Source organism: Neofelis nebulosa, chromosome 3 (assembly GCF_028018385.1).
Source record: "Neofelis nebulosa isolate mNeoNeb1 chromosome 3, mNeoNeb1.pri, whole genome shotgun sequence".
In the NCBI taxonomy this organism is placed as follows: domain Eukaryota; kingdom Metazoa; phylum Chordata; class Mammalia; order Carnivora; family Felidae; genus Neofelis; species Neofelis nebulosa.
The window spans coordinates 41,291,543-41,309,906 of NC_080784.1; the positions used below are offsets into that span (position 1 = coordinate 41,291,543).

At 41.0% G+C, this 18,364-nt stretch overlaps 2 protein-coding genes across 11 annotated transcripts in view; one reads left to right on the top strand and one right to left on the bottom strand.

The window, feature by feature from the left end:
* HOOK3 (hook microtubule tethering protein 3) overlaps positions 1–16,459 on the bottom strand; it is a 117,580-nt gene extending 101,121 nt beyond the window's left edge. Inside the window, exons 1-3 of one of the 6 annotated variants that reach the window (XM_058720487.1) lie at positions 16,255–16,458; positions 7,907–7,992; positions 775–873 (exon numbers count right to left, since the gene is read on the bottom strand). In XM_058720487.1, the coding sequence (XP_058576470.1) occupies positions 775–873; positions 7,907–7,992; positions 16,255–16,311 (242 nt within the window). In that variant the 5' untranslated portion in view covers positions 16,312–16,458. Of the gene's footprint in view, positions 1–774; positions 874–2,622; positions 2,806–7,906; positions 7,993–15,628; positions 16,011–16,254 lie in introns of those variants that run through there. The other 5 variants (XM_058720489.1, XM_058720493.1, XM_058720490.1 and 2 more) reach the window with 5 other exon arrangements.
* Positions 16,460–16,807: 348 nt separating this feature from the next.
* The window catches only part of RNF170 (ring finger protein 170), a 43,677-nt gene continuing 42,120 nt past the window's right edge, over positions 16,808–18,364 (top strand). For 2 of the 5 annotated variants that reach the window (XM_058720495.1, XM_058720496.1), the window contains exon 1: positions 17,022–17,266. The gene's annotated coding sequence lies outside the window, so the exon portion shown is untranslated. Of the gene's footprint in view, positions 16,946–17,021; positions 17,267–18,364 lie in introns of those variants that run through there. The other 3 variants (XM_058720494.1, XM_058720497.1, XM_058720500.1) reach the window with 3 other exon arrangements.

An 18,364-nucleotide genomic window follows, 5' to 3' on the forward strand; every position in this document is an offset into this window, starting at 1 on the left:
TTAATGTTTCTGGTGAATGATCTATTAGTAAAAAATATTTAAACAAGTAAGAATTTAATCATCTATGGATGATGTCTGTCTGGTCATTAGGCAAATCAACATAATCAAAAGTCCTGAAAATATGGGAAAGGGATCTTTTTAATAAATAGCGCAAAAAAGAAAAAAAACAATCCTCTATACAAAAAATAACTCAAAATGCATCATAGACCTGAATATAAGCACTGAAACTATAAAACTTCTAAAGGAAAATGTAGAAGAAAATCTTAAGTGACCTTGGCTTTGCTAAACATTTCTTAATAGAATAAACAAAAAACAAAAGACAAAAAACAGGGCATCTGGCTGGCTCAGTCAGTGGAGTATACAACTCTTGATCTTCAGGGTTGTGGGTTCTGGCGCCATACTGGGTATAGATATTACTTAAAAACAAAACCTTTAAAAACATAAAAAAAAAACATGAAAGAAAAATAAATTAGATTTTATCAAAATTGAAAACTTTTGCCTCTCAAAGACACTATTAGGAAAACGAAAAGGGAAGCCACAAATTGGGAGAAAATATTTTAAAATATATATCTGAAAAAGGACTTGTATTTAGAATATAAAGAACTCTAAATTCAGTAATACAAACAATCTAAATAAACAACAGGCAAAAGATTACGGGAAACCATTCACCAAAAAAAGATATACAGATGGCCTGAAATGATGCTCGACATCATTTAGTGATTATAGAAATTACTTAAAAATAAAATCTTAAAAAACACCCCACAAAACACTGACCTTACAAGTGATGGTGAAACTGTGGTGCAATAGGAACATTCATACACTGCTTGTGGGACCACAAATGGCACATCCACTTTGGAAACACTTTGGCAGTTTCTTAAATATTAAACACACACTTAGTTAGAGAGGAAGCCAAACCATAAGAGACTCTTAAAAACTGAGAATAAACTGAGGGTTGATGGAGGGGTAGGAGGGAGGGGAAAGTGGGTGATGGGCACTGAGGAGGGCACCTGGTGGGATGAGCACTGGGTGTTGTACGGAAACCAATTTGACAATAAATTTCATGTAAAAAAATATATATTAAACACACACTTAACCATATGTTCCAGCCATTCCACTCTTAGGCAGGATTTTACTTGAGGGAAATGAAAGCATATTTCCATACAAAGATTTGTACACTAATGTTCAGAGCTGCTTTATTTGTAACAGTCCTAAACTAAAATAACCCACATGTTCATCAGCAGATGAATGGATGAACAGATCATGGTATATCCATACAATGAAATATGTATGAACTATTACAGGCAATAATATGAATGAATTTTAAAATAATTATATTGCATGAAAGAAGCCATACCTTCTCCCTCAAATAAGAGAATATATTGTGTGAGTCCACGTATATAAATTTCTAGAAATTGGTAATTAATCTATAGTGATGGAAAGCAAACCAGTGGTTGCCTAGAGATGGGAGAGGGGTGGAAAAAGGAAGGACTGAAAAACTTTTTGAGTGATTGACACATTCATTATCTTGACTGTGGTGATAGTTTCACAGGTATCTACTTAGGTGAAAATTTAACAAATGCTATACTTTAAAAATGTACAATTTACTATATGTCAATTTCATCTCATTGAAGCTGCAGAAAAGGGGAGGGAAGTACTAGAAAGAAATGAGCTATCAAGTCACAGGGAGAAATCTTAAAGGCAATATTGCTACGTGAAATAAGCCAATCTGAAAAGACAACATATGATTATGATTCCAATTACCTGACACTCTGGAACAGGCAAAACTATGGAGACAGTAAAAAAGATCAGGGGTTGCTGGGAGTCTGTCTAGGGGGAAGGAGGGATGACTAGGTGCAGCAAAAGGGATTTTTAGGACAGTAAAACTCCTCTGTATCTACACGTATCTACAGTGAACTTTAATGTAAATTAGGGACTTTAGGGGTGCCTGGGTGACTCAATTGGTTAAGCAACCAACTCCTGATATTGGCTCAGGTCATGATCTCACGGTGGTGAGATCAAGCCCTGCATCGGGGCTCTGTGCTGACAGCTTGGAGCCTGCTTGGGATTCTCTCTCTCCCTTATCTCTCTGCCCCTCCCTTGCTCACACTATAAATTTATAAAAGAAATTAAGAAACTTAAAATAAATTTGGGGGCACCTGGGTGGCTCAGTCAGCCAACTTCAGCTCAGGTCATGATCTCACGGTCCATGAATTTGAGCCCCACATCGGGCTCTGTGCTGACAGCTCAGAGCCTGGAGCCTGCTTTGGATTCTGTCTCCCTCTCTCTTCTGCCCTTCCCCAGCTCACAGTCTCTCTGTCTCTCAAAAATAAACAAACATAAAAAAAATTGTTTTTAATAAAAAAATAGAAAATAAATAAATTAGGGACTTTGGGTGATAATGATGTGTCAGCACAGGATCATCAATTGCAACACATGTAGCACTCTGGTATGGGATGCTGATAGTGGGGGAAGCTCTGTGTATAGTGGGGCAAGAAGTATGTGGGAATTTGCCATACTTTTCTCTCAATCTGTAAAAACTTTTTTTAAAGTAGTAAAATATACATAAAATTTGTCACGTAAACTATTTAAAGTGTGTGGTTCAGTGGTATCAAGTGCACTCACATTGTTGTGCAACCATCACTAACATCCATCCCCAGAACTTTTTCATCATCCCATTTGGAAACTCTTTTCCACTCAATTTTGCTGTTAAACCAAAACTTTTCTTAAAAAAACGTGTCTTTTAAAGAGGGGGGACATGAACCTATATGGACAAAAAAAGAGAAAGAAGACAACAGCAACAAAATTTTAGAAGCTGGAAAGCAGATTAATAGGAAATGATTTAAAAGACTAAAGAGAGAAAAAAATTACAGTGACAAGAAACATACTTACATCCATTTATATTTGCTAACATTTCTACTTAAACTACAGAAAGATACAGTTTTTCACTTACCAGCTCAGATAAAATGAAAAGATTTGCAATTTGCAATGCAACTCTCTGCCTGGCACCCACCTTTTTGGCTTTCCTCATACCTTTCTGGCACTTCTGCTGTTTGAGGTTCCAACCAAGAATTAAATGTCAAAGTTCTTCAAGGCTCAGGCTACACATATTTTCTTCTTATGCTGTACTATTCCCCAAGTGACTTAATCCACAATAATGTCTTCAATAAGAGATAGCCAAATTGATTCTGGACTTCTACCCTTTTGATCTATATGATCTATTGCGAACTTGGCATTTTCTCTTACGTCTCAACACCAAAGTCAGTGTCCCCCAAACTAAACTCATGATACATCCAGCACTCCTCCATAGCAGATCACCCTTCAACATTCCCACATCAGTCATTTGCACCTTCTTCTATGTATTTGCTTAAGTTAGAAACTTAAAAGTCAATTTTGATACCTCCCATATCAATCATCAACATTTGCCTTTCTCTACTATTTTGAGTTCACCCACTTGTCTTCATCTCCTTCACTACCTTCTATTTTTTTTTTTTTAATGTTTATTTATTTTTGAGACAGAGAGAGACAGAGCATGAACGGGGGAGGGTCAGAGAGAGGGAGCCACAGAATCTGAAACAGGCTCCAGGCTCTGAGCTGTCAGCACAGAGCCCGACGCGGGGCTCGAACTCACGGACCGCGAGATCATGACCTGAGCCGAAGTCGGCCACTTAACCGACTGAGCCACCCAGGTGCCCCTCCTTCACTACCTTCTAATCCAAAGTACCATAATCTCCCTTCTGATTTACTACAAATTTCTTTCCAATTGATCATCCCTCATCATTATGGCCTCTTCTAATTTATTTTACACCTGCAGAATATTTTCAAGATGTAAACCTGACTAGAATTCAAATAAAACCTTAAAAAAAAAAAAAAAAAAAAGAGGGCCATCTGGGTGGCTCAGTTGGTTAAGCGTCCAACTTTGGTTCAGGTCATAATCTTGAGGTTCGTGGTTTCAAGCCCCACATTGGGCTCTGGGCAGACAGCTCAGAGCCTAGAGCCTGCTTCAGATTCTATGTCTCCCTCTCTCTCTGCTGCTCCCCCACTCATTCTTTCTCTCTCTCCCTTGTTCTCACTCTCTCTCAAAAATAAACATTAAAAAAGAAAGAAAGAAAGAAAGAGAGGAGCTCCTGGGTAGTTCAGTCAGTTGAGTGTCCGACTCTTGATTTCAGCTCAGGTCATGATCACAGGATTGTGGGATTGAGCCCTGCATTAGTCTCCATGCTGAGCCTGATTCTCTCTCTGTGTCCCTCTCCCCTTCTTGCATGCACACACCCTCTCTAAAAAAAAAAAAAAATTAAAATAAATAAATAAAAATTTTAAAAAATAAAGAAAACCGGTGCAGCCACTCTTGGACAACAATACGGAGATTCCTCAAAAAGTTAAAAATAGAACACCCTGGGGTGCCTGGGTGGCTCAGCTGGTTGATACTCTGACTTCAGCTTAGGTCATGATCTCGTGGTTCGTGAGTTCTAGCCCCACGTTGGGCTCTGTGCTGGCAGCTCAGAGCCTGGAGCCTGCTTCGGATTCTGTGTCTCTCTCTTTCTCTCTCTCTCTCTGCCCCCTCTCCCGCTCACATTCTCTCTTTCAAAAATGAATAAATGTTAAAAAAAAAAAAAACACCACCCTATGATCTAGCAATCACACTACTGCTGTTTACCCAAAGAATACAAAAATACTAATGCAAAGGGATACATGTACCCAATGTTTATAGCAGCATTATCTACAATAGCCCAGACTTGGAAGCAACCCAATATCCACTGAATGGATAAAGACAATATGGTGCACATTGAGATACACACACACACACACACACACACACACACACACACACACACAGTGCAATACTACTCAGACACAAAAAATTATGAAATCTTATTATCTGCAACAATATGGATGGAACTGAAGTGTATTATGCCAAGAGAAATAAGCCAGAGAAAGACAACTACCACATGATTTCACTTATGTGTGGAATTTAAGAAACAAAACAAACCAGCAAAGGCACCAAAAAAAAAAAAAAAAAAAAAAAAGAGAAAAAGGGAAAAAAAAAAAGAGACTTAACTATAAAGAACAAACTGATGGCTACCAGAGGGGAGGAGTGAAATGGGTTAAATAGGTGATGGGGATTAAGGAGCGCAGTTGTGATGAGCACCAGGTAATGTACAGAAGTACTGAATTACTATACTGTACACCTGAAACAAATATAACACTACGTTAACTAACTATAATTTTTTTTAAAAAGTTTAAAAAAATGTAAATCTGACTGTTAACCCTTCCCTGACCCCAAATCCCTCAATTGCTTTTCACAGCCCTTGGAATAAAGACATGAGGCCCTACGTGATCTGGCAACATCTATCCTTCCAATCTCATTTTGTAACATGCTCCCCTGTCTCTGCTTTAATCACTCAAACCCTCTCTCCGTGGTGGTGTTCACCATGCTCCATCAGCCTATGAGGCCTCAGTGTATGCTCTTCCACATGCTAAGAAATCTGTTACCAATCATATTGCAGATTTAATTTCTTTATTCAGGTAAATGTTTGCGTCTTCTTTGATTAAGTTAAATAAGCCTCTTTACAAACTTTCATAACATTGTGTATTTTTGCCCTGGAGCACTGGTTATAATAGCAATTTTGTTTTCATAGTTATTTAAACTCTGTTTTTCCTAAGGCTATAAACTCTCTGAAGGTACCTGCCCTGTGGGTTGTAGCTTACCCTTGTATCACCAGTGCTGGACACAAAGTAGCCATTCAATAAATACCACAGGGACAAGGAGGAACTGAACTTCCTTGAAATCATACATATTATACAGTTATTAAAAATAAATAACATGCAACAATATGAATGAATCTCAGCCGTTATGTTGAGTGAAAGAAGTCAGACACAAGAGTACATACTGTATGATTCCATTTATAAGATGCCCAAGAACAGAGAAAACTAATTAGTGGTGTAGATGTCACAATCATGACTATTTGGGGGCAAGGGTTATTGATTAGGAAGGGTCATGAGGGAACCATCTGGGTGGTGGTTACTTAGATGTGTATACACACACAAATACATACAACATGTACATACACAAATTCATTTTTATTATGCTTTTCTGTGTATGTTATACCACAACAATAGGAAAAACAGAAGGCACTTTGTGGGAAAAAGGTAAAAAAAAAAAAAACCTAAGTTCTGATGAAAAATATGCCTACAAGACTTTGGTAAATTAAAATACTGTATGTTATGATCTTGGTTTGGTAAAACAATATACACATACAGTCCTTCTGGTTTCTGCAGTGACAGAAATCCTACCCTAATTAACTTAAAAAATCCATTTAGTGACATATACTTGGAAAGCTTAGCTTCACTGAAACTCTCTAGACCATTCAACTTCTAAAACTTATTAGGGCATCACTCAGAGGTGACCATGAAAATCACAAACTCACTCTTCTCAGAGTGCTAAAACCAAGCCTGATCCGAGGTTTCAAATGAGCCCTCTCACACTCCATCAAGAAGTCTATGCGCCTATGTATCTGGAGAGATGTGTCACGTAGTTCTGGAAGAAAGTGACAGCAAGCTAGTTTTCAAGCATGAGTCCCCAGTACTAAAGGCACACTGATAGATTCTCTGAAATGCAGGCATCTGAACTGCTTTTCAGATGGGCAACTCTACATAGTCCACTGCAAAGTGAACAACAGCAAAAATTCATTTACTGATGATATTAATTCTTAACACAACTGCAGGAAATCCCATTTATTGATATGCAAATCTCTAATATCATGAGGCCTCAAAGTGCTCAGTGCTTCAAAGACAAAAGTATCTCCCTATGGGGAGCCTGGGTGGCTCAGTCAGTAGAGGTTTGACTTCGGCACAGTTCAAGAGTTCAAGCACTGCTTCGGGCTCTGTGCTGACAGCTCAGAGCCTGGAGTCTGTTCAGATTCTGTGTTTCCCCCTCTTTCTGCCCCTCCCCTGCTCGCTCGTGTGCACTCTCTCACTCACTCTCTCTCAATAATAAACAAAACAAAATTTTTAAAAAAAAGTATCTCTCTCAAATCACATCAAACCTAATGATTTTTTAAATTTACATGTTATGATTTATTTGAAAATTTCCCAGATCAAAAGGTGAAGATAGCCATACAACATCAGTTTTACAACTACTATGTTTTCAAGTACTTAGAAGGAAAGAATCAGGTATGTTTTGTATATCCCAAACAAGTATGTCCTTCATTCAGTCATTCAGTAGACATGAGTACCCATGATGCAAACTGAATCTTGAAAAACTTATATTTGTGACCTACATAGGGCATTTTCATATGATTCAACCAAAAACCAAACACTGTGCTAGGATACAACTGTGAACAAAACAAATTCCCTGCCTCTGTGTGGAGCTTACACTGTGTGTGAGTGAGTGTGTGTGTGTATGTGTGTGTCTGTGTGTACACGGATGTGGAGGAAGCAGCATAAAACAAATGAATGCGTGGTATATAAGATGGTGTTACATACTTCAAAGAACACAAAAGGTTAAAAGGGAATGGTTGTCACTTATTTTATATGAGCGGTCAGAGAAGGCCTCACTGATAACATTTGAGCAAAATCCTTTAGAGGGATTAAGTCTCTAGATTCTGATACAATGAGAAAATCTCATCACTAACATGAAAATTTCTGCCAAGCTTATGCTGAAAAACACAAGAGCAAAATAATTCTGCTAAAACTACTGCAGTGTTATAACAATTAAAGCCCTAATTGAACTTTCAGCCAGTCAATCTGTACCTAAACGAGTACATGCCATCAAAATTTTCACCGACACAGTTCTTATTCTACATCCAACACACATTTCATATGAACCCTTTATTTTTTGTCCATATTTTCAATCTAATAAATATTCACATATAAGAACATACAAAAAGACAAAGCAATTTATTCTTACATTTTTTGAAGAACCTGGGCCATCACAACCCCATTCGTTAAATCTTCTACGGTCTGGCATGGTGCATCCACGTTAAATGTCTGGATCTGGAAGGGGAAAAAAAAAAAAGGGAGGGGTGGGGGAGTTGAGTTCGGTGGATTCCATGATTAACTACACAGAAGATTTCTTAGCTTATTTTTGTGATTATCTCACCTCGGGAGTAGGAATAAATTTTAAAAAGTGGAAGAGTTGGAAACATTTTCCCTTGTGGGAAATTTCCTGCAGGTTCTTACTGTAATTTTTTCCCTTGGGTAGGAAAGAAATTGTGCTGGGCACCTGGTGACTTCCCAGCATTCATTCTCATCACAGATAATCAATCTAAGCAAGTCCTGATATCTTCATCTCCTCTACCAGTGACAGACTCTGAGATTGACAGGGCAAAGACAATTTGAACCAAAGAGCTTACTTGAGCTTTTGGGAAAGAAAAGCCAATCTCCTCTTTTTAAATTAAACTGAATTTAGTGGTTTTTTAATCTAATTATGTATTTTTTTAATCTATTAAATTAAATTAAATTAAGTAATCTCTACACCTAACATGGGGCTCGAATTTATAACCCCAAGATCAAGAGTCACAGGCTTTACTGACTGAGCCAGTCAGGAACCCCAAAGCCAATCTCCTCTTGATGTGAACACATATGTTGACTCAATGGTCACAAGCAATCATCTTGGCTCTTAATGGAATCCATTTTACGATGAGGCCAATGCAGTGTATGACAGAAGAAGGATACAAAGAACTAGGTCCCTGAGGCCAAAACTGAGCCACTGAATTAAAAACTGTTGAAGTCTCAAAGCATGAGATAAATTTGTTTAAGCCTTGCCAAGTTGAAACTTCTTTTACTTAAAACCAAAATATCTTTATACAGATGTAGAAGTTACATTCACTGCAGTAGGTTAAATATTCAATTAATTTTTATTTATTTATTTTTTTAAAGTTACATCCAAGTTAGCATATAGTGCAACAATGATTTCAGGAGTAGATTCCTTAATGCGCCTTACCCATTTAGCCCATCACCCCTCCCACAACCCCTACAGTAACCCTCTGTTTGTTCTCCATATTTAAGTCTCTTATGTTTTGTCCCCCTCAATTACTTTTGAATTTAAATGTATTCTGAATTAGGGGCACCTGGGTGGCTAAGTTGACTAAGTGACTCTTGATTTCAGCTCAGGTCATGATCTCACAGTTGTGAGATCTCATTCCCTTGCTGGGCGTGGAGCCTGCTTGGGATTCTCTCTATCCCTCCCTCTCCCCCACACTTGTGTGCATGTGCACAGGCATGCTCTCTCTCTCAAAAAAATGTATTCTGAATTAGAACTTTGCAAAAAAAAAACCCCCAAAACTAACTTTGTACTAGTCAACACATCAAGACTGAGAAATAGTAGAAAGTATTTCCACAAGTAAGATAATACAGCCAAGCCAACAGTGATTATACCCAATAGTGCAACCAAGACTTAAAAAAAAAAAAAAAAATCACTGAGAAAAGACAGAGGTAGGCCATGCTCTTGCAGTTTATAGGTTAGCAAAAACAAAGAGCAACACAAAGATTAGAAGTGAGAGTGGGATGCAGTCTAGGAATGAAAAACGTTTGCTTACCATGGGATGGGGGGCAAGAATAGGAGGAAGAGATGGAACAAGGAGAAGAGTATAATGGTGAAAGATGGGGCTAAAGAAGGAAGCATTATTGTACAAAACCTCGTAAGCCATGTTAGGACTTTATCCTAAGAACAATGGGGAGTAAGCAAAGGACCCCAAGCAGGAAATGAGATTTGCACTGCATAAAAACCACACTGGCTGCAGTATGAAGGAAGGATTAGAGGGAAAGAGGCAGGCACAGAGACTTATTTTAGTAAGTTTACATTATTAACACCGATGAGATCAAACTAAGTAGTGACAATGGAAATACTGGGAATAACAGTTCTTCTCACACATTTTTATTTACTGGGTTACATTCTCAGAAGTGAAATTACTAGTCAAAGTGTATGTACATTTTAAGGTTTTTGATAAATATTGACAAACTGCCCTTAACAAATACTCTAGTAATTTAGTCTCTTGCTAACAGAAGATGAGTGTCTACTTCTTTGTACTGTATCATCTATCAAACCTTTAAAAAATAAAAAGGCTGACAAGTGCAGTCAGTAGCTTTTCCATATTCTCTATATAGGAGAGTCTTGTGGGCAGTGGTGGTTATGGTGACAAAAACTAAGGGAATTACCTTAAAGCATATGGCAAGTGTATTTTATCTAGGTATCCATTTGGGAGAAGCAATGAAAAGTCATTCCCGGACACTAACCTCAAGTCCCAAAGTCATTCCCGGACATAACCCCCTACCAGGAGTTCAATAAATAATTAGTAGATGGTAGGGGTTCAATAAATAATTAGTAGATGAATAAATGGAACAAATAAATACCTCTGCAGGAACTGAGATTAAAGTTTACCCCATACTATCTCTAGTTGCCTTTTCAATGGTAATATGGTAACAACAATGTAGTTTAAAGAGATAAGCACCTTTCATTTTACAGTTGATACATCAATCTTTCCTGTAGGTTTGTTTAGAATGAAAAAGCAGCAGTGAGAACCACATCTCATTCATCTCTCTCACTAATCTTAGTACAATGTCTGATACAGAACAAGCCCTCAGTATGTTTTGAATGTAATAAACTAATTCTATCTCCAGCTCTGCCCCTAATTTGCTGTGTGAACCTGGGTGTGCTACTTTACTTCTCTTATTATGAGTTTTTCAATCTAGCAATTGGGAAAAATACATTAGGGGGAGATGTGCTGCTAAAAGAATATATGAGAAAATGAATGCACATTAGGTATTTTAAACTTACAAGCAGTGATTCCCAAACCTGGTATACATCAGAATAATCTGGGAAGTTGCAGAAGGCTAGGAATCTACTTTTAACAAGCTTACCAAATAATTCTTATGTGGTGGGGCACTGGGCATTTGAATCCTTCTGATCCAAAGCAGATTAAAAAACTGCCTGTGGCCAATCAGAAGAAAAAACTCAATAAAGCAGGCAATTCTTCAATAATTCTTCAATTCTTTAATAATTCTTCTTAAATAATTTAGTTTTAAAATTCTGTTTCTGTCTTGGGATTTAGAAAAAACTATCTTCATCCTGATTTTTTAAATGTGGCTTTCTCTGTACTGGGTCTTGAGGTAAATAATTGATCATGAGGGTAGATGATGTTCATCTCTGCTCTGAGATAAAGTAGAGCAAGTCCCAAAGAAAATCTGTTTTTATGGAGTTTCCTTCGGGATGATGAAAATGTTCTTGGAATCAGATAGTGGTGATAGCTACACAACCTGGTCATCATACTACAAACCACTGAATTGTACATTTTAAAAGAATGAATTTTATGGTATGTGAATTGTACTTTAATTTAAAAAATAATCTCTCCTCTACCAGTTCTCATAACCTCTGAGTTAACATCTACAGCATATTTTGGGATACCAGTACAGTAAAATTTAAAGATAATTACACCTAAAAGCATTAAGATGTGAAATTCTATGGGAAAGGTCATAATCTCTCTCTCAGTTCCAAAAAGCTGTATTAACACTATCCAACCTCCACCTCACCCTCCTCAACAAAAGCATGAGAAAAGTAAAACATGAAATCACCTGGAATTAGTATCTCTAGAACAGCAGTGCTCAACCACAGGTGATTTTGCTCCCTATGAGACATTCCTGTTTTTAACAAATTAGTGGGTGCCATTGGCATCTTGTAGGTAGAGGCCAGGGATGCTACTTTCAAATAAACAGGGTACTGTCCACAACAAAGAATTATCCAGCCCCCAAATGTAAGTAATGTTAAAGTTAAAAATCCCTGCTCTAGAGCAGTGGTTCTCAAAGTGTGGTTCCGCAGGTCACTAACAATAGCATCTCCTGGACGCTGGTTAGAAATGCAGAATCTCAGGTCCCAGCCCAGACCTACTGAATTACAAACTCTGGACATGGGGCCTAGCCATCAGTGGTTTTTTTGTTGTTGTTTTGTTTTTTTTTTTAATTTTTTTTTTTAACGTTTTATTTATTTTTGAGACAGAGAGAGACAGAGCATGAATGGGGGAGGGGCAGAGAGAGAAGGAGACACAGAATCCGAAGCAGGCTCCAGGCTCTGAGCCATCAGCCCAGAGCCCGACTCGGGCTCGAACTCACGGACCTCGAGATCGTGACCTGAGTCGGACGTTTAACCGACTGAGCCACCCAGGCGCCCCTAGCCATCAGTGTTTTAATGAGCCTCCAATGATTCTGATCAAACACAGAGATAAAGTAACTTATCCAAAGTCACCAACAGTTAATATGAGACAAAGATAGGATTTGAATCCAGGTAGTCTAATGTCAGAACCTATACTCTTGCCTACCATTTTATGTTGACCCTCAGTTTTAAAAAAGAAAGAAAATTAAAGCTTTTAAAAAATGTGTGCTTTAACTTTTGTACATGGATTTCCTATTCCTCCATCAGAGGACAAAAATTGTTGGTAGAAGAGAGTTAGAGCAGAGAAAATGGAATGTGGGAGATAACATCACAATAATTATACCTTCCTCAAGTCTATACACTAGTACGCATTTCACTGGCTAAGTAATATGAAAATTACAAGGATATGTTAATATTGCTGGGTTTCCCAGAAGAAATGTGAGCCTATGTGACGATTCTTTTCCCAGTCAGCTTCTTGCCATTAACTGGTAGCATTCCAGATTATTTCTGGTTTTTCAGTTTCTAAAACCCAGGAAAGCACAATCTTTTCATGTGAAGTTCAAGAAATTAGGCTGGACAGGTGTAATAGGCAGGGCAGATTTCTCTAACAGGTAAGAATACATTTTGACTCAGAGGGTGGGGAGAGGAGGTAGAGTGGAAATTTTCAAGCACATCCTGCTGAACTTGCTTGCTGCATAAACTCTGATAGGGAATTTAAGTTTAAAGTATTTTCCATTGGTAGGATGGTACCTTGTCTTTTCCTAAGTATTCCACTTTCAACAAAAATTTGGAACATTTGGTTCTTGAGCTAGTAGGCTCCTTGATACAATAACAATTTATCCAGCATTTAAAGCAATTCCATGTCCACAGAAATGAATTCTGCACAGGCGACTAACATACATCCCTTTAGACACCTGAGGTTTTATTATTTTAACTATTCCTAGTGGAAGAATTTTTGAAGTATACTATATACCACCTATCTAGTACTAAATGCTATGTAGTGAAAATAAACTTTTGATATTCAAGATCATAATTATGATCTTCAATAACTGAGCATGGAGGCTCTTGAATTCTATAAGGCTGTCAGTTCAAAGGGTGAATCACCCAGACTGAACTTTCAGTTCTTGGATCTTCTAGGTCACTAGCAGCTGTCTTGTATCTTGCCTAATATTACAGTTACCTTCTAACCTTCTGTGTGCACAGAACCCACGTGACCAAGGCGGCTAGAAGTTTACGTAAAATAGAGCAAATCAGTCTAAATGGGAGTTTATTCTTTTCTAAGTAGGCTCTATGCCAAACATGGGGCTTGAACTCAAGACCCTGAGATTGAGAGTCACATGGGTCTACTGATTGAGCCTGCTAGGTGCTCCAATGGGAGTCTTGTCTTTGGAGTGTACTGCATGCATTTTTTTCTCTTACACTTGGTTTTGGAATTGTTTTCAGCATAAGCTGGCCTCCAGATATGAGGGGAACTACTAGACTAAATGTACACTTTCAGCTACCTCAAACATTTTCTGCACATTTATTCTGCTTTCTATAACAAGTTAAAGAAAACAAATCCAGCATTTAAGCTCAACTTTATTTTGAAAACATTTCAATGCACAAGGTTTTAAAATGTTTCAAAATCTCAGAATTGTAAATCTTTGTGTAGACTATGCTCTCCAGTTTTGTTATTGACAATCTCTAATTAAAAAAAAATTTTTTTTTAATGTTTATTTTTGAGAGAGAGAGACACACACAGAGTGCCAGCAGGGGAGGGGCAGAGAGAGGAGGAGACACAGAATCAGGATGCAGGCTCCAGGCTCTCTGCTGACAGCACAGAGCCTGATCTGGGGCTTGAACTCAAAGACCAGAAGATCATGACCTGAGCCAAAGTCGGATGCTTGACTGACTGAGCCACCTAGGTACCCCGACAATCTCCAATCTTATTTTCTCCAGAAATTTTCCTTGATGAGCTTTCCAGTGACATTTCAAAAATCCTTTTAAGGGAGTTGGTTAAGTGTCCGATTTCGGCTCAGGTCATAATCTCACGGTTAGCGGGTTTGAGTCCCACTTCCCGCTCTGTGTTGACAGTTCAGAGCCTGGAATCAGCTTCGGATTCTGTGTCTTCCTCTCTCTCTTGCTCTCCCTGGCTAGCACTGTGTGTGTCTCCCTCTCAAGAATAAACATTGAAAAAAAATTTTTTAATCCTTTTCTACAATATCATATTCCCTGACCTCTCTAGTATCTGATAACCTGTTTTTTTTTATATTTACCAGATTCTAAATAGATGCTCTTGTGTGCTTCTGTTAGTATCCCTTCAAACTTCCCTTTATGATTCTTCCTCTCTATTTTTATTAGCATTTCTCACTCAAATAATTGCACCGATTACCATCTTTTTGTGGATGCTCTTCAAATACACCTCTACTTCCAAGACTTGTCTTTCTAGACTTTAAGCAATGTAGCCCCACTTCAGATTCAGTTAGCTTCCTCATCTTTGCCCTCTTGCCTCTTTTTCTAGCATTGAGGGAGGCACTTATATAGACTCAAAAAGCACACCTTAAGATTCTCAATCTTCTGTTTACAACCTCTGCCAAATCTAGTTCTTCCACAGTACCAAAGAATGCGGTCATTCTTTCCTTTATCTCTCCCCTGCCTTGGCCACATTATGCAGTTTATCAGTTTTTCTCTCCTCTAAAATACAGCAGTGAAATCCATCTCCTCGTTTGAAGCTGGAACCCATTGCATTTGTAAGTTGTATGTTAACTGCATTATTGCAAAAAACAAAAACAAAACCCTTGAAATCCCAATAGCCTAACATCAAAAAAAAATTACAGAATATATCAAGCCCGACCATTGTATGTATTATATCAGAAGACGTAATCTGAATCCTGACACAAAACACATTATGAAAACCTTAAGAGTATTTTCACCACCTTTGTTACAACCTACCTAAGGCAATGCTTCTCTAAACCCTCTACGGAAGTGCTCCCACACAGGAGAGTGACATCTATACTTCAAGGATTTAAACTTGTAACTCAAGGCACCGCTGAACAGAATCTCTGCCATCTGCGTCTTACCTTTAACATGAACCCAAATGCTGTAGTCACCTCAATCAACATCCTACTCTAGAAATGACGTTTAACATTTTTAGCAATGAGTAACACTCTGGGAAAAAGCAAAAGGTTTATCCCGTGGGTCTGCAGACCTCTACACACGCGCACACACACACACACACACACCAAAAACTGACACCAGAGTTTGTGACACACACAGCATGGGTTTTAAGTCCAGCTCTCGAAGAAGCTGCTAAAGGCACAATTGTTAGCATCAGAATTGAACACGTAATGACTTTAAAACGTGACCATTTTAGTAAGAGTTTAATAATTTAAGATCAGAATCCCACAACGTTGCCCCCAAAATGTCGAGTTCCATTACTGATCCCCACATATCTTCCAGATTTGTTTTTATATTTATACCTTTAACAAGTACCTCCACACCGCTTACTTTGTAATCGCTGAAGCGCATCTCTCACTTAAAATACGGTCTCGGGGTGCCTTTTCATATTTTTCCTATCTTCCCTTCAAAGTACTTTTCTCTTCCAGTGGGCCTGGCTCATCCCTCAAGGGGCAAACCTCCGTCCTCCGTGAACGCTACAACAAAGGCGAGGAGCGTCGTAACCAAGGGTCCCGAGTGCCTCTACCGGCTGCGCGGGGCGCAGGGACAGCCAACACTTCGGTGTCCCTGGCAGCGCGAGAGGGAAGCACCAGCGCCTCATCAGCTGCAAACAACAACAATCCTAATCACAGTGCCGCCTGCACCCCATCATTAGCCTCCATAGGGCCGGTTTCCTCTCGGAGCGCAGCCAACACCTCAAACCCCAAGCCTGGCAAATTTCCCCCTCGGACCCGGGGCCGAGCCCCCAGCGCCCAGACGATACGCGCAGCCCCCGGCCCCACCCGGCCGCGGGGTAGACGCGGCCCACACCGGCGTCCCCCGGCTCCGCCCGCCCCAGGCCCCGGATGTGACGGCACCGCCGCCCTCGGCGCTCGCCCCCCGCGACAAGCGTGGGGGATCCCGGAAAGGAGGCCTGGGGGAGGGGGTCTTCCCCCGACCCGCCAGTCATCACATACCCAAGTGAGAAGGCTCTCGCACAGCTCCACCCGCTCCACCGACTCCACGTTGAACATCTTCCCCAGCTGGGGCTTGGCAGCGCCTCCCCACCACTCCAGAAACCGCTGCCGCTCGGTCTGGGGCTGCGTCGGAGGGTCTGGGCAGTTGACCTGGCCTCTGGCCCACCTTCTCCTCCCGCCCGGGCCGCGGACTACCTTCCCGGCGCTGCCAGCGGCTCCCGCACCGTCACCCCCGCTGCCCCTCCTTCTCTTTTCACTCGGGACCGCGCGCCCGCCGCGCGCGCCCCCGGCCACGCCCGCAGCCCCGCGTCCCCGCCCCCAGCCCCCACACCCCTCCTCCGGAGAGCGCCGGCCCAGGCCAGAGCCGCGGCCGACGAGCCACTGCGCACAATCGCGCTCCGGCCGGCCCGCCTCCCCGCTGCCGCCGCCGCCGCGCGCGCCCCGACGCCGGCCCGCTGCGTGTCGCGGCGCGCACGCGCCCGGCCTTGGCGGCAGCGGCGGCGGCGGGTGCTCCTCGCCTGTCCGCTCGCACCCTTACGGAAGCTCGGCAGTGCGCGTGCGCCTGTGTCCGCACTCCAAATTGAAAAAGAGACAGCTAGTGAATGCCTGGGAGGGTGGCGGGGGCCGTGCCCGGAAATAATCTCTAGTCTCAGTCACCGGGAATTGGCGAGGTATCCTCTGCGGTGGAGAGGTACGCGCCCCCTCCCCCTCCGCGGCCCGCCTGGCCGCGGCCGGCCACGCCCACCCGCGTCCGGGCCCGCGGGAGCAGCCGGCTGGGCTCAGACGAGGGCGGGACTGCCCTAGGGGTCGCCTCGGGCTTCGGGGCGGGGGGAGTTGCTGCCTCGGACTCAGGGGTTCCGCCTTCCTTCGGGAAGCCCGGGGCTGAACCCCAGAGTCGCCCGGCTCCCGCCCGGAATTCCGGAGACCGCGGAAGGGCCGACGTGGCGGGTGTCTGGTGGTTCTAGGTGCTTGGCCCGGGTGAAGAGAGCCAGCCGTTCCTTCTTGGGTCGCGGTGAGCCTCGACTCCCTGAAAACTTAGGCTACTTTAGGGAGAGGGTGTGCGCCAGTTAGTCCGTGAGGACCCCGATAGTTCTTACGGCCTGTTTCTCCTAGCGCAGAGCTAGGAGTTGGCCGTCTTAATTAATGGCTTGCTTGATTGTCCTCAAGTTCTCTCACCTTTTTAGAGTTGTGGATTTCTGCTGGGGTACCGTATATTTTTATGCGACATAACATGCAGAAAAGTGCATACAATGTACATTGTTAAAGAAAAATATTTAATAAACACCCAGATAAAAACAAAAGAACACTGCCCATATTTCAGAAGTTCTACCCACACATAATGTTCCTTCCTGAGAACAATTCCCTCCCTAGACTGACTTTTAGGATACTCACTTTCTTGCTTTTCCGTAGAGCTTTACTATATGCATGCCTGAACAGTGTAGTTTTACTTTGCGTGTTTTTGAATTCTAACGAGTGGGATCAGTGTATTTTGTGGCTTTGAATTAATAGTAAATTTGTTTATATCGATAGGTAATTTACATTGCTGTCTAGTATTTCGTTGCATGACTATAACAGTGTACACATTCTGTTAATGGACATTTTTTTGTTCCAGTTTGAGGCTACTAAAAACAGTGCTGTAAGCATTCTTACACCTGGGTACTAGTGCAAATGTGTAAGGGTTTCCTTAGGATACATGCCTTGGAGTCCTAGGAGAATTGTTGAGTCATAGAATATGCTTAACTTAATAAGATAATGCCAAACTTTTATTTGGAGTGCAGCAAACTTAACTTCCTAGAGCACATCTTTACTCTGGTTTGTCAGTTCCTGGAGCCCCCCTTTTTCCCATTAGGAGTAGGTTTTGTCCGTGAGCATTAAGAATTGCAGTGAGTTTTTAAGGACGCCTTACAAAGTACCAGTTAACAGTTGACACGTGATGATTTATCATTTTGCAAATGTAAAAAAATCTTACCTGAAGTCTTCTCAATGGTCATTTTAAAAAATGTTCTTCCCTATGCCAAGGGCAGAGAAATCTTTAGAAATGATAAATATGTATCTTGACTGCCTTTGTTTCCTCTGTTGTTGCCTCTGGATCTCTGTCTAACCAGAGTTC